Raw genomic sequence first — 19,222 nt, 5'->3', positions numbered from 1 at the left:
TCTGCCTCTTGATTAATTGAATACCATCCTTTTAGGTGACTGAAGGCTCAGTCCCCTGGCTGGTGTTAGTAGAGCCTCAAGTGAGTAGCCTGTCTCAGCATACAGAGATGACATTACAGATAGTGGTAGCATGGGTGACAGCAGCGGGGATCAGAGCCCAAATGAGGCCCCAGAATAATCACTGAATGAAAGATGGGATGTGCTTAGTAGGAGGGATGGGGAGGAAGAGCAGCCTAGTAGGCAGCCTGCTCTGCAGCTGGTAGAGCTCTCCAATCAGATTAAGAAACTGGTCCCATGGGCAGCGCCTGAGCACCCATCCACAAAGTGGCTCAGGCCAGCGCTGATGCTAACACATCAAAAGATACATAATGACTTTTGTGTTTTCCAGAATTCTCAGGAAAAGGACTGCATGTTGGGGTCCCAACATTCTGATATTCAAGTTTGGAGTGTGAGAGGAGGGAGGCTCCGAGGGATGTGGTAGTTGTTCAGTCGCTAAGTTGTGTCCCACTCTTTGCAACCCTATGGACTACAAGATGCCAGACTTTCCTGTCCTTCGCTATCTCCTGGAGTTTGCTCAAATTCATGTCCATTGAGTCGGTGATGCTATCTAAACATCTCATCCTCTGCCGCCTGCTTCCTCATTTAACGTCAGTCTTTCCCATCATCAGGGTCTTTTCCAGTGAGTTGCCTCTTCCCATCAGGTGGCCAAAGTATTAGAGCTTCAGCCTCAGTCTTCCCAGTGAATAATCAAGGTTGATTTCCTTTAGGATTGACTGGCTTGATCTCCTTGCTGTCCAAGGGACTCTCAAGAGCCTTCTCCAGTGCCACAGTCTGAAATCATCAATTCTTCAGTGTTCAGCCTTCTTTATGGTCCAACTCTCACATCCATACATGACTACTGGAAAAACCATAATTTTGACTATACAGACCTTTGTCAGCAAAGTAATGTCTCTGCTTTTTAACACACTGTCTAGGGTTGTCATAGCTTTTCTTCCAAGGAGCAAGCATCTTTAAATTTCGTGGTTGCAGTCACCGCTACAGTGATTTTGGAGCCCAAAAAATAAAATCTGCCATTGTTTCCACCTTTTCCCATCTATTTGCCATGAAGTGATGGAACCAGACACCATGATCTTGGTTTTTTGAATGCTGAGTTTTAAGCCAGCTTTTTCATGTGGTAGAGTCAGAGTAAATAATGGCCAAACTGCCTTGTAAAAAATTTTAAACAGAATTAACTTGAAGGTGGCAAGAGCTTTCCTTTTATGAATGGGCTGTACAAGTTGGAGATAAAAATGAAGACAGGTGGCTTACTGCCACCCCTCTGTCCTCCTTGCTTGTCCTTCTCCCATGTGTTACCCATCCTCTCATTGGTTAGAAGCGGCTCCCAATTGCTTGCCTTCCCAAAATGACCACATATCTCTCTTTAACCCAGGTGATGCTGTATTTGAGGAGTCCAGTCTTAGAATATTGATATGTAAATCTTTGTACCTCTTCAGTTTCAAGGCCCTGAAAGGAATCCCTGGTTACCCCTTCTTTGCTGCCTTCTGTTGGGAATCAGTCTGCCTGACTGTCACACCCTCCCTCCATGAGTACCACCTGGGGCCAGCAAGTTAATGGGATTGCCAGCAGTCTGAGCATGGCCCATACCTGACTGACCTCTGCAGTGCTATCTTAACTTCTGTTGTGTACCATTTTTGTTAGATGTGTAGCGGTTTGGGTGGATTGGTGAATGAGTTGATGCAGGAATGACTAGATGAATAAATGAGTGAATACATTTGCAGGACATTACCTGGGGTAAGAGATGAAACTGTTACCTGTGGAATATTTCTCTATACAAAACTATAAGAGGCACAGTTGAGTGTGGAGCCCTCAGATGGATCATGCTGTAATTACTGAGTTATTCTCCCCAGAAAGACAACCTTGCCTTGCTTGAACCCATTACGGTGGTGATTATGGCCACACCACCCAGGCACCTTTGGAAAGCAGGTGGCTAAAGATTTCTACTCATGTGTTCTGTTTTTTTCCCCCTTTTCAGATCATCAAGGAGGTCCCTCCACCCCCTGCTGAGGAAAGTGAGGTGAGTGACCAGGTGGGCTGGGTGGCAGGGTGGGACAGAGAGCTGCCTGGGCTGGCCCCAAGCTCAGGCCCCCACAGAGCAGAACTATATCAGGCCTAGACTCCCATTGCTATGAAGCAGCAAAGAGGGAGGTCTTTGGCTCTTTCTTAACCAAGGATAAACAGGAACTGATCTGAACTGACAGCCGGAGGCACAGTGGTTTTTGGAAGGTTTTCTCCCTGCAAGAAAAAACTGAGATGTGAACATAAATGGTTTTCTCAGTACAATTATTTGGAGCCTTGAGGTACTGATTTTTCCTCCAAAACAGACACTTGCTGGATCTCTTCTCCCTGAAGAGACAATGCTTTTTGTGTGTGGATAGGGATGAATTTGCCACATTCTCCAAACAATCAGTGATTCTAGGAACAGACTGATGCTGAAGTATTACATTTTCCTTTAATTTAAAAACAATGTTACCTAAAGACTTGCCAGGCAATAAAGAAAATATACTGGAGCCCCCTCCAGTATGCTAGTATTCTGGCCTTGTATAGGATATTAGATCCTCATCATTGGAAAGGAGAAAAATGTCTTAGATTCCATCGTAAATTGCCCAATAAGCAGATCTGTTCATGTGTGGCCTAGAGGCGTTAAAGGCTAATGGTGAGAAGGAGCATCCCTGGGGAGCAGTGCCTGCCCAGAGCTTTTCCTAGTCCTCTGACTACTCCTGGGATAGCTGGCTTCCCTCAATGTGGCATTCACCAGTTTAGAAGCCAGAGTACAGGTCTGCAAGCTTAGTGGGATCCAAAGAGATATCAGTTCATTTTCCTTAATCCCTAAGGTAGGTTGCATGCAAAGTGAGCACCACCCCCTCACCATTCCTCTTCCCAATGCCTTTGTCAAATTTCCTTCATACAGAAAAAAAGATAATGATTAAAATTCCATGTGGCTCTTATATCCTGAACTATAAGCTTGTAAGCTAAGGGATTTAATAACTGCAATCAATTAAAGCGCATCTTGTTGGAATGCTAACTTTCTGCCCAGAAATCAGTGGAGGAAATTACATTGCTGTGCACAGTTAAGGGAGGGAAAAAACTCTCCTGACATCCACAAAAGCCTCTTCTTAATCCTTCAAGAGAAAGCACCGTGGCTAGCTCCCCCGGTTCCAATTTGGCTGTGGTTCTATTGTGTGCAGCTGTGTCTTATACTCCCCAAGAAAAATAGGGCAAGAAACTCTCGATGAGGTTGCTCTGTTTGCCCTAAGGTGAAGAATGTTCCCTTCACTCATCATGTTCAATTAGCAGAGTTATTACCCTTTCTTCTGCTGCTGGCTCTCAATTTGCTTTTGGAAGGTGATGTGGCAGCCACCGCAGCCAAAATGCACCAGGGGTCTTACATCCAAGACTGTGAGGTATGGTTGACCCCAGGCCCCAGCATCTAGCATAGGACTCCATGCACAAAACAAATGCAATAAGTGTTTGTAAAGTGACGTCCTAAAATTCTGGAGGAAAAAACTAAAGCCCAAGTCAGTAAATCATCAAGAAAGAATAGCTAAAAGCAAGGGAAGACAAGTAGTTGAATTTTTCCAGTTTCATCCAGTATTCTTGTGGGAGTCATAATTTCACCTCTAGAAGGCAGACCTGAAACGCAAAGACAACCTGCGGACCCTTGAGACCTAGCAGGCTGTGTTAGACCTATAGGAGCTTCCACGCTGGCCGGGCAGGCTAAAGGGGGCGCTGATTCTCTGGGCATGCGTGCTGGTCCTGATTGCTCCTTGGCCCTGTGAGCTCAGCAGCCGTCATCTCCTTCCTAATGTGTTTTGGCAGAAAAAAAGAAAATAATCATAAAAAACAAATCCCACAGAAACAATGACGTAACCCAGCCCATGAAAGTATTTTACACAAAGCCCTGAATCACAGTCTGAACCTAGACAACCTTCTCCACTCTAGCTCCCTGTGTTCAAATCCCACCAGCCCCTCAAGGACAGCTCCTGTGCTCTAATTTCCTTTCACCACAGCTAATTTCTCCTTTCTCTGTATTCCCGGGGTATTTTATTGACGTTTTCCTTCTGCATCGAAGTTTAAGATTATTAGCTATCCTTAAAGGTCAGGATCTATATCTAATTGATCTTTGACTTATCCCCAAAGGTTTAACAATATCTAACATTTAATTAATAGCCAAATGAGGTTAAACACTTTCTGCCATATATATAAATAAGTATCAATTATCCGAACTTTCATCAGCTCTATAAGCCTCATATCCTAAAGGTAATAAATATGCTGAGAAAATGAACACAACTTCATAATGAACTCTCAGTTATCCTCTTTATTCTTGTTGTTTAGTCACTAAGTCATGGCCGACTCTCTGTGACCCAATGGACTGCAGCATGCCAGGCTTCCCTATCCTTCACTATCTCCTGGAGTTGGCTCAAACTCGTGTCCATTGAGTCAGTGATGCTATCTCAACATATCATCCTGTCGCCCCCTTCTCCTTTTCCTTCAGTCTTTCTCAGCATCAGGGTCTTTCCCAACGAGTCATCAGGGGGTTAAAGTATTGGAGCTTCGGCTTCAGCATCTGTCCTCCCAATGAATATTCAAGGTTTATTTCCTTTAGAATTGACTGGTTTGATCTCCTTGCTGTTCAGAGGACTCTCAAGAGTCTTCTCCAGCACCACAACTCAAAAGCATCAATTCTTTGGCACTCAGCCTTCTTTATGGTCCAACTCTCACATCTGTACATGACTACTGGAAAGACTATAGCTTTGACTATATGGACCTTTGTTGGCAAAGTGATGTCTTTGTTTCTTAATATGCTGCCTAGGTTTGTCATAGCTATTTCAACAAACCTCTGTTCATAGTTCTTCAGGCACTCTGTCTACCAGATCTAATCCCTTGAATCTATTAATCACTTCTACTGTATAATCATAAGGGATTTTATTTAAGTCATACTGGAATAGCCTAGTGGTTTTCCTTACTTTCTTCAATTTAAGCCTGAATTTTTCAATAAAGAGCTCATGACCTGAGCTGCAGTCAGCTCCAAGTCTTGTTTTGCTGGCTGTATAGAGCTGCTTCTTCTTCAGCTGCAAGGAATATAATCAGTCTGATTTCAATATAGACCATTTGATGATGTCCATGTGTAGAGTCATCACTTGTGTTGTTGGAAAAGGGTGTTTGCTATGACCAGTGTGTTCTCTTGACAGAACTGTTAAGCCTTCGCCCTACTTCATTTTGTACTCCAAGGCCAGACTTGCCTGTTACTTCATATCTCTTGATTTCCTGTTTTTGCATTCCAATCGCTTATGATGAAAAGGACATCTTTTTTTTTTTTGATGTTAGTTCTAGAAGGTCTTAAGGTCTTCATAGAACCAGCCAACTTCAGCTTCTTCTACATCAGTGGTTGGGGTGTAGACTTGGATTACTGTGATGTTGAATGGTTTGCCTTGGAAAAGAACCAAGATCATTCTGTCATTTTTGAGACTGCACCCAAGTACTATGTTTTGCACTCATTTGTTAACTATGAGGTCTACTCCATTGCTTCTAAGGGATTCTTGCCCACGGCAGTAGATATTGTGGTCATCTGAATTACATTCACCCATTCCCACCCATTTTAGTTCACTGATTCCTAAAATGTTGATGTTCACTCTTGCCATTTCCCGCTTGACCATGTCCAGTTTACCTGATTCATGTACCTAACATTCCAGGTTCCTATGCAATATTCTTCTTTACAGCATCATACTTCACTCTCACCACCAGACACACCCACAGCTGAGCACTGTTTTTGCTTTGGCCCAGCCACTTCATTCTTTCTGGAGCTATAGATTCCGAGCAACTGACAGTGATATCTCTGTGTATAAAGACAAGACAAAGAAAAATTACTTGAAATTTCAAGCTCTCCACAAACACAAGAAAGCTAAATTTTACCAACTAAGAAGAGCATTTCCTGGGTTAAGGGTCTTCCCTAATTGGCAGTAGACTGAGGACTCCTCACTGTCCCCAGTTATTCCAAATAATTGGCAGTTTATGGAAGAATCAGTAATGGAGTATTTCACCTGCTAATTTAGTTCTAAAGGTCATCACCCTCCATGCATTCTCTGACTGTTTGAGAGGGAAAAGGACATGTGTTGAGTGAACTGACACTGTGTGAGCACCCAATTAATAATAAGCACCTGGCTTTAAATGATGTATTTATTTCCAGGTTTATCATCTTGCTCACTGATGCTAATGATTTCTCTGTGGCAAGAATTTCTTAGATGGGAAAACTGGGCTACAGAAAAATTAAACAACATGTCTTGTTGTTTTGAACTCCCTAACAGCAGCAGACCTGGTCCCTGTCACAGCTGTGTCTACACAAACAGCCAAACTAGCATCCTACTGTGGAGGGGTGGAGAGCCAAGTTTCTGCCAGGCATCTTTTTGTTCCAGTGGACATATGGCACATCTGATACACCCATGCACAAATACACCCTTACATACACACGTCTGCTCCAGTCAGAAGTCCTAGAACAGACCCAAATACACCCTTACATACACACATGTCTGCTCCAATCAGAAGTCCTAGAACAGACCCAGATTCAGTCTTCTATATTCCGTAGTTTAAAAAAATAAACACACAATTGCTTTAAAAAGTGCACACAGAATTCTTTATTGAAAAACACAGGACAGTCATTGTGTTAATCATTACATGTATGTAAATAGATAGGATGGTACCAAAACATATCAGTTAAGTCAATTGGGGTTTTTTTTTTTTTTGCACTTACACAAAGGGTTGATGAATTTTTTTGACTCGCCAGTTCATTTTGAGGAATTCATCTCCAAGACAGACATTGAAGCTGACCTCTCTGGCTTATCACCAGAGACTTCCGAGGACACAGTACAGCCAGAACTACTTAAGGTCGGCCCTCCAGAGCCTCTCAGACCTAGGAGTTTTTTTCCGTCCTTTATTTTATATCATCATCCTCACAAAACTTACTCTTCTATAAATGTAAACAATCTCATTGACAGTTGCATTCTATTTTTCTCAAAATGGAACATGTTGCAGTGGAGTCACAACTACAGTTGTCTGAGTGAGTGAAGGAAGGAATGGACAAATATAGTGCCCTTGTCTGGGGGTACGTTGGGTTTATCATAAGGTTTTAAGACGTGCAACAGTTCAAAGAACTTTTTAATGAATTCAAAGGCTGGTTTAAAACTATTTCCTTGGACTCCATTCTATTTCAGTTATGTTTTCCCTTCTATAGATGGGTCCTACTGTTACCCATAGTGAATTGGAGATTGAGAGCCTATTTGGGTCAAAATGGCCATTTGGTTCTTCTGCCAAATGGATATCAAAGAAGCAGGAATGTTAAAGAACTTGTAGACTGAGTCTCAGAGGGCCACCATAGGCACAACTCTAGGGAGCGCTATTCACATCATGGTCTGCATGAGGAGTGAGGGATCCCCAGGATCAGTAGTCTCACCCCTTTCCTTGCTGGTTTGCTTAATAACTGACTAAGAGGTCAGTATTTGTTGAGTGAGTAAAGGTCGATACAAGGAACCATGGCAAACACAAGAAGGGAGCCCTGAATTCCCTGGGGAATCAGGGCGTTCTTCATGGAATAGGTTACATTCGAGCAATATCTTAAAAGATGGCTAAAAGAAGCAGGAGAAGTTTGTTTCAAGCGTATGGAACTGTGAATGTTGAAGCATGGAGCTATATAAAAGCCTGGCATGACTGGAAAGATGGAAAAGTGCGGTGCGTGCAGGCAGCAGAGGACTGAACCAGTCATGGACTCCCAGATGTGTGCATCAGACTTCTATTTCTCAGCTCTCTCTTGTCCAGGTCTGCCTGGATGAACAGGTCAGAACAGGCCTCCCTGTCTGAGTCATGTGCTGCCACTCGTGTTACCAAGCATCAGCCAACTGGATGTCTGGGGCCACCACATCCTTTAAAATTTAAACAAAACTTCCGCTGATGGAAAACCAGCATCCCTTCCTAATCTCTGCGGTTGCTCCAGGCACCACTGCCTCCTACTACTTGCTTCTTCTGTGTTATCTCCTCTTCTTCCTTTGCTGGATACCATCTAACAAATCAGATCCCTCTATTCCCCAAAGGCACAACTGGCACAAAGCCATCTGTGTAGGAAGTTTCACTGAAGGTTTAAAAGTACCAGTAGGTTACAATACAGTGCAGCCAATTAAACAGAATATTAAACAGCCCCTTCTTTTTTATTCTTAATTTTTTTAACACTGAAAACATTTTGTATTGGGGTTTAGCCAACGTACAATGTTGTGATAGTTTCAGGTGAACAGCGAAGGTACTCAGACATACATATACATGTATACCATCCCTGTCATTCCATTCCTGGAAGGTTCTCCCTTCCATCTTCTGCGGTGGAACCTGGCAGTTTACTGGAATTCAGTTCCACTCTTCTGCTCATCTTCTGCTGACTGCCCACAAATCCCTGATTCCTATGGCTTTGCTGACACAAAGCAGTTCAGTTCATCCAGTCTGTCCTCCATTTATCATAGGGGATCTCTGTGCTGGTGGTTTTTCCCTTCCCTGCTACATCCTTAAAGGGCAATGTGAGAGGGACTTCCCCCCCAAAGCCCTGCTATTTAATTAGAGGTAGAGACTCACCTCAGGTGCTGCCAATTCTGTCAGTGAAATTTCTGGGGACTATCTATGATTTTACTCCATCAATTTTTGGCCAGATTGGAAAAAAAAAAACACACACACATAAAAAATTCCGTTCTCTTCTGAAGATTGCAAAACCCTTCCGTCTCTAGAATGTGTAAACAGAGACATAGTAACTGAAGGGACTCTCCCTTTGGTCAGTCCGTGGGCCTTTGTGTTGTCTTTTGCTGTTGTTGTTTGAGTTTGGCCGGCAAGCTCAGGTCAGGGGATTAAAGGCAGGCTCGCTTGTATCAGGAGCACGTGGAGAGGATTGCCTTCTAGGCATTTCCTGTATGGGATGCAGGACCTGCACAAGAGCAGAAGGCCAGCCCAGCCTGGGTACCTGGCAACCACAGAGGGATAGAGCCCAGGGGCAGGAAGAGATGGGGGAAGGGCTGCTCTGCGTGCAAGTATAAGGGGAATACCCGACAAGGCAAGCCAGATCAGAACGCCACCCCACTGGTCTCTGTACTTTTCTGGATCCAGCCATCCTCTCCTATGCAGTGAAAAATCCCGCTTAGATGGTCTCTAACATCTGTGCTCCTGTCATTTAAAAAATTAGGAGACTCATGAGACCCTTTCAGTGCCCTAATGAGTAGAGCAGCTTTATTCGTGGAGTTTCATACATTCTCTCTGCTGCCATGTTCAGTTTAGGGTGACATAATTTCAGTTAGTCCTGGGCTGGGCGTGCCCAGGGCTTTGGAAGCCATGTTTCATGTATGACACAGACACATTCTGGTGGTAAAGTTTAACCATATAAGGTTCCTGGTTAACATAATAAACTGTCTGGAATTATAAGGTGAGATACTGTGAGCTATAGTATTCTCTTGCTGGTGTCTCTTTTGTTTGTTTTTATTATTTTAGCACATGTAGTCAGAAGTCTTAGCAGGTAAAAGGGGCTAGAAGTAGAAAACTGCATTTACTTGAAAGCATCAAATGATTGGAAAAGCAAAACACAAAAGGCCAAAACCTAGAATTTTGTCAACACTGAGAAACAATCAAACAAGAGTGTGGCTGCCTGGGCTCAAATCCAGCTCTGCCACATCCAAGCTGGTGACTAAGTCACTTAACCTCTCGATTCCTCCTCTGTAGTGGGTGTAATAGCACCACCTACATCACTGGCTGGTTGAGAGATGACTGGGTTAATATATGTCAAGCATTTGGAAGGGTGACCAGCACATACATGTTAAAGGCTACATACATCCAGCTGTGTTATTACAAATTTGATACTGACAATTATTGACCACCTACTATGCACCAGGCTCTGTGCAAGATTTAGAATACAAGGGTTGACAAAAGCCACTGTGCTTCAGGGCTCACAGTCCCACATCCAAGAAGGACAGATTCATTCAAGACACACGCACACACACACACAGACTGACCCATTCTGGTCAGCTGCCTGAATGTGATCACTGTCCTTTAGATCTATTAATTTTTAAGAAGCCTGCCCATCACAAGCACAGAAGGTCGCCTTGAAGGTCTTAATGTGTTGTGTTACTGCTTTGCTTTGTCACTGCTGGCTCTGATCTCTCTTCCGTGGACCCTTGCATGTACCCGGTCCCATGCCTGCCGCTTTCCACACAGCAGTGGCTCCACATGGGACTCCACTCTGCCTCCCCAAATGCCTCCAGCCCAAGGCTGTGGGAGGTGAGCTTGTTCCAAGCGCATTAATCTGCTTTGCAAACTCCATTTTCAGCCTCCTTTCCTTACCCAGAAGGGAAATTATGCCACCACCCTGGAAATTAGCCCATCCAGGACTGTAGATGGTGACTGTTTCTCCCCACAACAGGAATGAGCACCAAGATAAGGAAGAGTTTTGCTAATTATCCCTCCCTTTTCCACCCGTAAGCTTACAAGTTCCTCTTGTTTTCTCCCTTCATCTTAAAATGCATAGTAAATGCTAACTTCCTGTCAGTAAGCTAAGTTGCAGACACCTAGTTAACTGCTTTATCTGAATCATCTTGTTTAATTTATTTGTAAATTCAGCAGATAATTCTTGGGCATCTACCATGTACTAGGTGCTGTTCTAAAAGCTGAGACTGCAATGGTAACTATGACAAATAAACAGAAGCTTTCTTGAAACTTCCATTGCAGTGAGGAGAGACAGACAATAAATAAATAGCAAGCCATGTGTGTGCTCTGTTATTTAGTTGTGTCCGACTCTTTGTGACCCCATCAACTACAGCCCTCCAGGCTCCTATGTCCATGGAATTTTCCAGGCAAGGATACTGGAGTGGGGTGCCATGCCCTCCTCCAGGGGATCTTCCCGACACAGGGATCAAACCTGCATCTCCTCCATTGGCAGGCGGGTTCTTTACCACTGAACCACTTGGGAAGCCCTGTAAGAGCAAAAACTAGAAATAAAATAGATTGATGGGATGAAGAGACTAGGGCTACTTGAGAAGGATGTCCAGGGAATGCACCGAGAGTATCTGGGAGCGGGGAATGTGGAAGGAAGAAGGCTGGAGAAATGAGTAAAGGCCAGCGCTCTCAAGGCAGAGTTGAGGCTTGGAATTTATTCTGCTGCTTTGTGGAGAATGGATTATAGGTAAGAGAGGGCAGTTAGGAGATTGTCTCCATACCCAGGAGAAGGAGCCTTGGTACCAGGGTGGTGGAGGTGGTGATGGAGCTTGAGTTGGAGAAGCCATGGATTGAGGATCTTTTAGAATTAAGGTCAGTAGAGCTTGCTGGAAAATTGAGATGAGATAGGGAAGGGGAAGCAGAGGAAGAGAGAATTCAAGTGTGACTCCCAGGCAGGGGGAAAGACTATGGGAGGAACCAATCCGAGGTGGGGAAATCAGGACTTCTTTTAGACATGTACTGTTGAGAAGTTGATTAGTCCCCGAGAAGGTGTCAGTGCCAACAGAGGCCAGAGAAGTCAGGGACAAAGAGGTAAATTCACGAGGCGTTAACATGTAGACAGGATTAGATGAGATATACTACAAAGGAGTAGAGATGCAGAAGAGAACATGATCCAAGAATGCAACACAATCTAACCAGGTCATACTGCTCTTATTCCCACTTTGCAGATAAGGAAAATGAACTTGGACAGGTTAAGCAATATGCTCAAGGCCCAGTAAACAGTGGCACTGGGATTTAACCCAGGCAGTCTGCTCCCATCCACTTTGCCATAGTGAACACAATGGTGCTTTGCTTCCTTCATGTGTCACAATCTCTCTGCAGGAAGAAGATGATGATGGTCTGCCTAAGAAAAAGTGGCCTACAGTAGACGCTTCTTATTATGGTGGCCGAGGCGTTGGAGGCATTAAAAGGATGGAGGTAAGGACAGCTTCACTTACTCATGTACGTGCTGACTACTCAGTGACAGAAAACCAAAGCAAAATGGTGAAAACTCACACTTAAGCTCTAATGGGGATGTGACTCGTGAGGCATCAATGGAGAGATGGCAAATATAGCCTTTTATCTCTGCACCCCGGTGTCTTGTCCACTGTGAGTCAGAGCAATTCACTCATTAGCTCAAGTCCGCCTACCCCCACCCCAGTGGTTTCTTCTGTCACTGGAATATAATCCAGAGTTCTTACTGGGCCCACAATGCCTTTGCAGGTGCTGTTCCCACGCCCTGGATGGTCCCTCCCCCAAATGCCCATGCCCCTTGCTTGCTTTCGCTGCTCCTCCAGCCCTCCCCCTTTCCCTTTCTCTACTTCACCCCTCTTCTCTGGTCCTCATGACCCAGAAGAAATGAGGACTGGGTAGCACATCGTAGTCATTTGTGATCCCTGTTCTCCAGGGGCATCATATTTTATTTTGTCATTTTGTGGGGGTTTTTTGCGTGTTATTTATTTTAGGTTCGTTGGGGAGAAAAGGGCTCCACAGAAGAAGGTGCTAAGTTGGAGAAAGCAAAGAATGCAAGAGTCAAGATGCCGGAACAGGAGTACGAGTTCCCTGAACCCCGAAATCTCAACAACAACATGCGCCGGCCCTCCTCTCCCCGGAAGTGGTATTCTCCGATCAAGGTGTGCCTCTTTCTACTCAAAAACCCATCCTCACTCCTTGTAAAACACTTACATAGGCAGAACCAGAATCTCTTGAGATGATATCAAACTAAAATCCAGCTTATCACAAAGAAACAAATTTCTCAAATCATGGACTTGAAAGTTTAAATGTATACTTTCTCAGTTTCCACAATATCAAGGTGAGAGCTGGGCTTTTTTGTTTTAATTGGAGTATTGTTGCTTTATAGTATCTTCTTGTTAGTTTCAGGTATACAGCATAGTAATTTAGTTTCATGTACATATATTCTTTCTCAGATTCTTTTCCATTGTAGGTTATTACAAAATATTAAGTATAGTTCCCTGTGCTATACAATAGGTCCTATTATCTACCTATTTTATGTATAGTAGTTTCTATCTGTTAATCTCAAACTCCTAATTTATCCTCCCCCCCTTTCCTGTTTGGAAACCATAAGCTTGTTTTCTGTGTCTGTGAGTCTGTTTCTGTTTTTTTAAATAAGCTCATTTGTATAATTTTTGTAGATTCAGCATATAAGTGGTAGTGTATAGTATTTATCTTTCTCTAACTTACTTCACTTACTGTGATAATCTTTAGGTCCATACACGTTGCTGCAAATGGCATTATTTCATTCTTTTTTTTTTTTTACAGCTGAGTAATATTCCATTGTATATATATATATACATCACTTCTCTTTTTCATGTATCTGTTAACGAGCATTTAGGTTGTTTCTATGTCTTGGCTATTGTAAATAGTGCTGCTGTAAACACTGGGGTGCTTGATAGTTTTCATCTTTTCCTGATATATACCCAGCAATAGGAACTGGGCTTCTTAAAATCCCCATGGCAAAGTGGTTGAATGAGAGTGGACTTGAAGAAAGTGACTTGGGTAGTAACCCCAGAGAATGATTATAACTTTCAATAATTTCATTGGTAGGCTTTCCATAGTCTAACAACAATAGCTGGATTCTCCTTAATGCCTAATATCTATCCTTCTTGCCACAACAGGAGCCCATTGCCCTTTATTCAAGCCATGTGCTGGTGTAGTGGGCTGTGTTGTCCATGAGTCTAACACTCATTCTCCCTGGCTGTGAACAAAATGTCTTATTTCTCCAGCATCTCTCTTCCCCCTCACAGTTCCACAGCTTAACTGAAAGCCTTTTTGACTTATTGAGAAATTTAAGTCATAGGAGGCAGTTAATGCTTCCTAAGGCCTCTTTTCTCTTCCTCATGGATGCAGATGTCTTTGAATTCGTGTGATTCATTCAGCACCCTTGCTCCTTGGTCTTCCCCATAAGCATCTGCACTATGCCAGCCATCAAAGAACACTAGAAAATTATAGCCAAAAAGACCAACATAGTCTACCAGAAAAACTAGAGTGGTAGAGTCTTTGCTCTGCCCGGGTCTGTCTGGAATCCAAGGCTCCAACTCAGATCTGCACCCTCTAGCTCTGTGCTGCAGACAAAACTATGCCAACTCCAAGGCCTCAGATGAAAGACGCAATATAAGAACCAGCTCTCTCTGCGAAAGAATGGATACATGTATATGTATGGCTGAGTCCCCTTGTTCACCTTTGAGTCCACCTGAAACTCTCGCAAAATTCTTAATCAGCTATACTCCAAAATAAAAATAAAAAGTTTTAAAAAAAGAACCAGATCTCAGCAGCAGCATCCCCTACACACACACACACATACAGCTCTACCCCTCTTCCAGTGATAAACTGAGATATTTGCTAGTTTCAGAGCAGCTCTTCTCCCATGAAATCAAAAGAAGTAACCATTTTTAACAGTGGAGGAAACTTCCTTGCTAGTTGTCTCTGCTCAGTTGAATTGCCTCCTTCTCAAACTAATCTCAGTGCATTGTCATTTGGTTTGTTGTGTTTCAAGTGCTGAGATTCTTAAGATAAGCCACCCCACCCCCTCCTCCTAGAGCGATGGGTTGAACTCTGGAAAAAATGTGGCCCAAATGTAGTTTGCTTGACTAACAGCTGTTTGCTTCTAATTATATTCTAATGTGGAACATTCAGTGGCGTGCATGCATGCACAGACAGGAAGGAGCCAAGGAGAATCTCAGATGAAGGCAAAAGGGGATTTTCTATTATGTTGTTTTCAGAAATCTGTACCTTGTGACTAATACAACATATTTGGTAAGAGCCAGGGTTTCATCTCTGTAATCTTGGATATTGAGAGAGCTTTAATTCTATCTGAAGAATTCATATTTGCTTGAGAGCATGTTATTCATCTGTTAACTAGTGGTCTAGGACTGAGTTTTATGAAACAAATGAGCATATGAACAACTAGAAATCTCAAAATACTCCCAACACGCACTTGAAATTAGTGTCAGTTGAACTGAATATTTGTTGTGTACCCACTGAGTGCCGGTACTGCTGGATATTGAGTCTATCAATTCAGTCGCTCAGTCGTGTCCGACTCTATAGAAGGTCTCAAACTTGGCTGAGAATCAGTCACCTGTAGGAGCTTTAAAAACACAAATTCCCAGGCCTACTGTCTCAAACCTCATGATCTGGTCTCACAAAAGGCTTTCAAAGTCTCCCTGGCCTTCATGACCTGCCCACTTTTTCTCATGAAGTGAAACTCCTTTTTTCCCCTAATTTTCTCCCTTTTCAAATTTCCCATCCAAACTCCCTAAGGGAGACCCCACTGTTGCCTCAGTTACTGCTCCCTCCCCAGCCCCTGCTCCTCAGCCTTGGTCACTGTGTGTGTGTGTGTGTGTGTGTGTGTGTGTGTGTGTGTGTGTGCATGTGTGTGTGTGCATGCTGGTTCTCAAAGTGTGGTCCCTGAATGGGCAGCATCAGCATCCCCCAGGAGCTTGTTAGAAATGAACACCCTCAGGCCCCAAGCCTGACCTGCCGAATCAGCAGCTCTGGGGCTGGGGCCCAGTTAAGAAGGGATCACCCAAGGTACCAGCCAGCCTTCCAGAGGAGGCTCCCTGAGGGCAGGAACCGTGGTGCATGGCAAAGTGACCACAATCATGCCTCAGAGACATCCTACGTTTCACATGGGTCCATTGTTCTCCCAAATGCAGCTGCTGGATTAATGTTGGATGGTTGGAAAACTGCATGTTAAGGGATCACCAAAAAAGCCAGCTGGAAAAAAACCTGTGATGCTGGTGGGCTCGTTAGCGCCTCTGTAGGACTCCTTTGTTGGGACATGAGAAAGTGTGAATGCTCCTCCTGCTGCTAGAGGAGCTTACCTAGCACAGCTCATTCGTGTGACTGCTCCTGTTTGTGAGTCTTCCCCCAACCAGATTTGATCCCTGCGGGAGGCACCAATTATGCTTAACTCATCTTTGAATCACCCACAAACAGCACTGTACCTGGCAGGAAGTAGGGATTCCTCCACCTCTTGTTAATAGAGCTGATGCGTGGGATGTAATTATGAAACCACACCCAGAGCATCATGCCAGATAGACTTTCTCCTGTGACCTACACAGATCACTTTGGTACTCTCGGACTACAGAATGTGACATTCTTCTTGCCATCTCTTTGAGGCAAGGAGAGAAAAAGAGGTCATCCTATGTGTATCTGGGCCATATGGGCAAGGCAAGGGAAAGAACAAGAAAGTTTGAGAGTAGAAGCACAGAACAGAGTTGAAAAGTTGTAATGTACACTGTTCAGAAGAGCAGACTCTCTACCAGAGCTTCAGCCTTTGGACTGTAACCCCACGTGTGGTTCACGATGCGCCCCGTTCTAGCCACAATGTCTGTACACACTCACTAGGCCTTGGACAAAGCATTCAGCCTCAAGCTGTGCTGTAAACTCTATTTCCCTTTCCTGAACCCTCTTGCTGGATTTGTCTTGGTCCTGGCAGGAAACAGAAGGCACACTCAAGAGGGTCAAACTCACACAGATCTGGGCAGGGTTAGGAGAATCCGTGGCAATGGTGAGGCACACAGGCACTCAGCAGTGAGAGCTGTGACACCCCTGGGCCTGAAGGGCAAGGAGAGGAGAGGGTGCTACTGGATCCAGCGAGAGCTGCAGCCCCGGAGTAGAGGTCACCCAATGGGAGCCGTGGCCATAGAGAGGCAGTCAGTAATCTAAATCTGCCCTGCTCCCTGTTTTCATATGGTCCACAAGCTAAGAATGGTTTTTGTATTTTTTAATGATTTTATTAGCACCTACTAATAGCCTTGAGTTTGCCTCTTGACCTACGAAACCTGAAATATTTACCCTCTGGGCCTATACAGAAAATGTTTGCAGACCCCTGCTCTGTAAGATAGCAGCCACTGACGGAAGTGGGGGTTGGGGAGGGAGTAGAAGGAACAAGTACCAACCTCCCCGTTATCTTGCCCTCTTCTCTCCTTTTTTAAATTGAAGTATAGCTGATTTACAATGTTGTATCAGTTTCAGCTGCACAGCAAAGTGATTCCGTTATATATATATTTTTTCTTTTTCAGATTCTTTCCCATTATGGGTTATTACAAAATGCTGAGTGCTATATGGTGGAGTCCTTGTTGGTTATCTATTCTATATCTAGTATGTCTAGTACTGTATGTATGTTAATCCTAAACTCCTGATTTATCCCTCCACCCCCTTCCCCACTTTGGTAACCATAATTCATTTTCTATGTTTATGGGTCTGTTTCTGTTTTGTAAGTAAATTCACTTATATCATGTTTTTTCATATTCCACGTACAAGCAATATCATAATGTTTGTCTTTGTCTGACTTACTTCACTTAGCGTAATAATCTCTAGGTCCATCCAGGTTGCTGCAAATGGCATTATTTCATTCTTTAGATGGCTGAGTAATATTCCACTATATATATACACACACAGACACACACACGCACGCGCAGTCCACATACTCTTTATCCATTCATCTGTCTGCTGTCGTCTTCTGGTGCTACCTGCTGGCCAGACCAAAGGGAAGCTAAATGATGCCATCTGTTGAGGTTGCTCTTCCAAGGCATGGAACAAGGAAGGCAGAGAATTGCAGAGAGTGGGTGGGGGCAGGCAGCTCATGGAGGATGGCCCACCCACTCTCTGCCCCACTATCAACTGGGAGCACATCTCCAACCAGGGCAAAACTTTCAGAAAGTTCTAGAAAGACTCCTGGTTCCCCAGTGAAGGTGGTCAGAATCACACACCTTTAAACTGGTTGCATTTGACTCAGTTTCTCAAGCATTCCAGGAAATAGATTTGAGGACCAGAGAAGCAGGGGAACACACTGCCTCAGCACACCCCACGGGAGCTCACTAGGAGAAGGAGTCCACAACGGGCTGCTCCCTGCCATCGCCCAGGCTAATTTAAGGCACTGACCACACTGACCACACTTTACCCTTTCCTCATTCCAGGCTCATGATCAGGAAATTTTCCGATATTTGGCCTGAATTTTTCTTTGCTCGGTTTTCACCCCCTGGATTTACAGCAATCCCGTGCTTCTCATTAAGTTGGGACTGACCGCTTCAGGCGAGTTAAGTAATGCCCAGATGTATGGCCACCAGAAAAATTAAAACCAGGTCTGTTTTCAAGTTTGCTGGAAGGCTTGCAGCCTTCAGAGAAATGATTTTCCTCCTTTTCCAGTAGCTCCTCCCTTTGACTGGCAATGACAGAAATGACAGCCGAAGGACAAAAGCCAGACCCTGGCTGGCCCTGCAGACCACTGTGTCCTGCAGAAGAGCCTGACCGGCCTGTGCTGCTCACAGCGCCGGGAAGCCGGTGGTCTTCTGTTCATTTTCTTTCAGGCAAACCTGTCATCCCTGGCCTTAAGCACCTTGACCTTGTAATCAAGCGGCATTCAGTGCTGAAACTGCACTGAACGAAGCTGTATGCCGTCCAGTAAGACACACTGAAGCCTTAAATGTTGTCAGATGTGCTGTTGATGTTGAACAGACATTTTTTTGCCCATTCCTGGCTACAATTTAGAATGGTTCCAAACATGTTTTAAACAAAGACCGAAAGAAGAGAGAAAAAAAATTACCATGTGTGAGTGTGTCTATGTGTGGGTATGTGTAGGGCAAGTTTCTAACTTATGCATTCATTTGTTTCATTTAAGGAGAAGCATGAGTCACAATATTTACTATATATTTTGAGGTCTAAAAAATTAGTATTAATCTCTCACATCCCTCTAAGTTGAACTACCCTCAAAATTCCCAGCTTCTGACTAACTTCCAAGTAGCTGAGGCAGACAAACCAGAAGAGAAGATACAGCTGCTGCCTGCCCACCCCTCTTCCCACTCCCAAAAAAGGAAAGAAAGGCAGCCACAAAGCCCATGCACCGAGATGCTTTGAGCGATGGACCTCACAAACCTCCTGGCATGGTCTTCTTGTTTAGGAAGGAACAAGCGAGCATTGATGTAAAATTCCCAGTTTGCCAGGCTTTGTGGATGGGAAGATATTGATTCTCAGGCTGAGGTAGAGTTGGGGAACCTGGAATTGGTACACTTCTCATGTGATAGTCTAAGTGTGTCAATTTCATATGAAAGAAAGGTATATATAAATGTCAGCTGAAATGGCAACCCACTCCAGTGTTCTTGCCTGGAGAATCCCAGGGACAGGGGAGCCTGGTGGGCTGCCATCTATGGGGTTGCACAGA

The 19,222-nt window shown here is 44.1% G+C and overlaps 1 protein-coding gene across 1 annotated transcript in view; it reads left to right on the top strand.

Annotated features, from left to right (window-relative positions):
- The window catches only part of ANTXR1 (ANTXR cell adhesion molecule 1), a 262,215-nt gene that overhangs the window by 174,152 nt on the left and 68,841 nt on the right, over window positions 1-19,222 (top strand). The window contains exons 14-16 of the mRNA XM_068989259.1: window positions 2,033-2,074; window positions 11,884-11,979; window positions 12,507-12,674. Coding sequence (XP_068845360.1) covers window positions 2,033-2,074; window positions 11,884-11,979; window positions 12,507-12,674 — 306 coding nt within the window. The remainder of the gene's footprint in view (window positions 1-2,032; window positions 2,075-11,883; window positions 11,980-12,506; window positions 12,675-19,222) is intronic.

This window comes from Capricornis sumatraensis, chromosome 1, assembly GCF_032405125.1.
Source record: "Capricornis sumatraensis isolate serow.1 chromosome 1, serow.2, whole genome shotgun sequence".
Classification (NCBI taxonomy): domain Eukaryota; kingdom Metazoa; phylum Chordata; class Mammalia; order Artiodactyla; family Bovidae; genus Capricornis; species Capricornis sumatraensis.
The sequence above is the reverse complement of the archived record's forward strand: the minus strand, read 5'-3'. Positions and strand labels throughout refer to the sequence as shown.